Source organism: Malurus melanocephalus, unplaced genomic scaffold (assembly GCF_030028575.1).
Source record: "Malurus melanocephalus ecotype Western Australia unplaced genomic scaffold, MMel_1.1 scaffold_2097, whole genome shotgun sequence".
In the NCBI taxonomy this organism is placed as follows: domain Eukaryota; kingdom Metazoa; phylum Chordata; class Aves; order Passeriformes; family Maluridae; genus Malurus; species Malurus melanocephalus.
Genome location: NW_026625329.1, coordinates 6,735 through 9,503, shown reverse-complemented (window position 1 = coordinate 9,503; position 2,769 = coordinate 6,735). Strand labels below are relative to the sequence as shown.

General features: G+C 63.8%; 1 protein-coding gene across 1 annotated transcript in view; it reads left to right on the top strand.

Moving 5' to 3' along the window:
* The window catches only part of LOC130587571 (E3 ubiquitin-protein ligase HUWE1-like), a gene marked incomplete at its 3' end in the record, with an annotated part of 15,033 nt that overhangs the window by 5,535 nt on the left and 6,729 nt on the right, over positions 1-2,769 (top strand). The window contains exons 5-10 of the mRNA XM_057388552.1: positions 4-81; positions 535-662; positions 761-842; positions 1,265-1,441; positions 1,844-1,976; positions 2,320-2,769. Coding sequence (XP_057244535.1) covers positions 4-81; positions 535-662; positions 761-842; positions 1,265-1,441; positions 1,844-1,976; positions 2,320-2,769 — 1,048 coding nt within the window. The remainder of the gene's footprint in view (positions 1-3; positions 82-534; positions 663-760; positions 843-1,264; positions 1,442-1,843; positions 1,977-2,319) is intronic.

The following is a 2,769-nucleotide window of genomic DNA, read 5'->3' as shown; positions in this document are numbered from 1 at the left end:
GAGTGGATCAGCCAGATGGCCACGCTGCCCCAGGCCTCCAACCTGGCCACACGCATCCTGCTGCTCACCCTGCTCTTTGAGGTGCGCCCCAAAACTGTGGGGGATCCCAAAACCTGACCAGGGCACCCCAAAACATGGGAGCACCCCAAATGTGGGAGGGACCCCAAAATCTGACCCAGGGCTTCACCAAACCTGACCCAGGGCACCCTAAAACCTGGGGAGGAAACCCAAAACCTGACCCAGGACACCCCAAATGTGGGAGCACCCCAAAACCCAGGGGGACCCCAAAATCTGTGCATCTTGGCAGATATTTTGGCAGAAATTTTGGGGTTTTTTTGGTAGGGGGGTTGGGATGCTGTATTTTTGGGGTGCCCCTGATCCCCTCTAGAAGCTAAAGCTGCCCTGCGCCCACGTAGCAGAGTCCAGCTGCATGCTGCTTTGGGGTCATTTCACCTGTGTTTTGGTGSATATTTGGCAGGAGTTTTGGGTTTTTTTCACATTTTTCGGGGTGCTGATGTTTTTGGGATGTCTCAGGAGCTGAAGCTGCCCTGTGCCCGTGTGGTGGAGTCCAGCTGCGTGCTGGACGTGCTGATCAAGCTGCTCGAGGTGGTGCAGCCCTGTCTGCAGGCTGCCAAGGAGCACAAGGAGGTGCAGACCCCCAAGTAAGGATGTGGGTCTGGGACCCCCCAGAATGCTTCTAAATCCCCCGCAAACCTCTCCTGGATGCTCCCATGGCTCTTTTTCCCCCCTCCCCAAAAAGGTGGATTACCCCTGTGCTGCTGCTGATCGACTTCTATGAGAAGACGGCCGTGTCCTCCAAGCGCCGCGCGCAGATGAACAAGGTGGGGGCCTGGGGGAGTCCTGGGGGTCCTGAGGGGGTTTGGGAGGAGCCTTGGGATCCTGGGCTGGGGATTTGGGGTCTTGGGGAAATTCATGGGGTGACATAAGGGGTCCTGGGGGGACATGGGCGATCCTATGGAGGTGTTTTGGTATCCTGGGGAAGTTCCTGAGGTGACACAGAAGGTCCTGGAAAGGGGTCTCTGTGTCTTGGGATGGGGATTTGGGGTCCTGGGATGGAGATTTGGGGGCACCCCTGGAGAGGGGGTCCTCCAGGCACAGGGGAGGACCTGTAATGGTCACCACCTGCAGACCAGACCACCTGCACACCACCCTGACCAGGATGCCCTGAGTGGGTCTGGGGTACACAAGGTGGGGGTGGTCCAGGCCACTGACCCCCCCCTCCCCCATCTGCCCCTCCCCCCAGTACCTGCAGGCCACAGGCAACAACTGGCGCTGGTTCGATGACCGCTCTGGCCGCTGGTGCAGCTACAGTGCCAGCAACAACAGCACCATTGATGCGGCCTGGCGTGCCGGAGAGCCCAGCGTGCGCTTCACAGCCGGCCGGCGCCGCTACACCGTCCAGTTCACCACCATGGTGCAGGTGAGGGCCAGCCGGGGTGTGGGGACAGGGACTGGGGCCAGCCAGGGTGTGGGGACACAGTCCCAGGGTCAGCCCATGGCACATGGATGCGTCCAAGGGCAGGGGACAGGTCTCCAGGGCCACCCAGACTAGGTGGATACGGCCCTGGGGACAGCGGGTGGCACAAGGATAGTCCTGCAGTGCCACCCTATGGCACAGGGACATCTCACTAGTGTCACCCCGTGGCATGGGGACAGCCCTACAGAGTTACCCCAAGGGGAGGCAGGACACCCCCACCCCTCATTGTCACCCCCCAGGACAGAGGAACGCTCCTTGTTGACACCTGGTGGTGCGGGGAGTGTTCTCATTGTCACTCGTGGGAAGGGTGGACCAGCCCTGTTGTGACCCCCCTGTGACCCCCAGGTGAACGAGGAGACCGGGAACCGGCGCCCGGTGATGCTGACCCTGCTGAGACCCCCCCGCGCCGGGAAGGGCCGGGACGGCGAGGGGGGGGCCGAGGAGCCCGAGGGGGGGAAGGGCAAGGACGAGACCCCCGGTATGTGAGGGAGGGGCTGGAGGAGGTCTGGGGGATCTGAGGGGCCATGGGTGGGGTCTGGGGTCATGGGAGGGGTCATGGGCAGGGTCTGAGGGGTTATGGAGGGGTTGTTGGGGGAGTCTGAGGGGTCATGGGAGGGTCACAGAGGCCATGGGGGGGTCACAATGACCGTGGTGGGGGCTAGAATGGTCATGGGGGGATCAGTATGGTCACAAGTCAGTATGACCTCAGTGGCCATAGCGGGGTCACAGCAGCCATAGCAGGGTCAGAGAAGCCCCAGCAGCTGTGTGACCATCCCAGACCCCCCAGGCATGTCTGACCCATCCCTCCCCTCTCCTCACAGCGCCAGACCCACCCTCCTCCACGGACGAAGACCCCCCTTCCACCACCACCACCACGGCCACCGCCACCACCCCTCCAGCTCCCCCCTGCCCGTCCCCTCCTCCCCCATCTGCGGCCGCCCCCAGCCCCGATGACCCCCCCGGCGCGGGGCTGGACGGTGGCGAGGCCCCGGTGCGCGGGTTGGCCGAGGAGGCGGTGCCGGCCGTGCTGCGCGCCTGCGTCAGCATGCTGGGGGTGCCGGTGGACCCCGACACACTGCACGCCACGCTGCGCCTGTGCCTGCGCCTGACGCGGCAGCACAAGCACGCGCTGCTGTTCGCCGAGCTGCGCTCCACGCGCACCATCCTGGCGCTCACGCAGAGCTCCGGCTTCACGGGGTTCACCCCGCTCGTCACCCTGCTCTTCCGACACATCATCGAGGATCCCTGCACGCTGCGGCACACCATGGAGA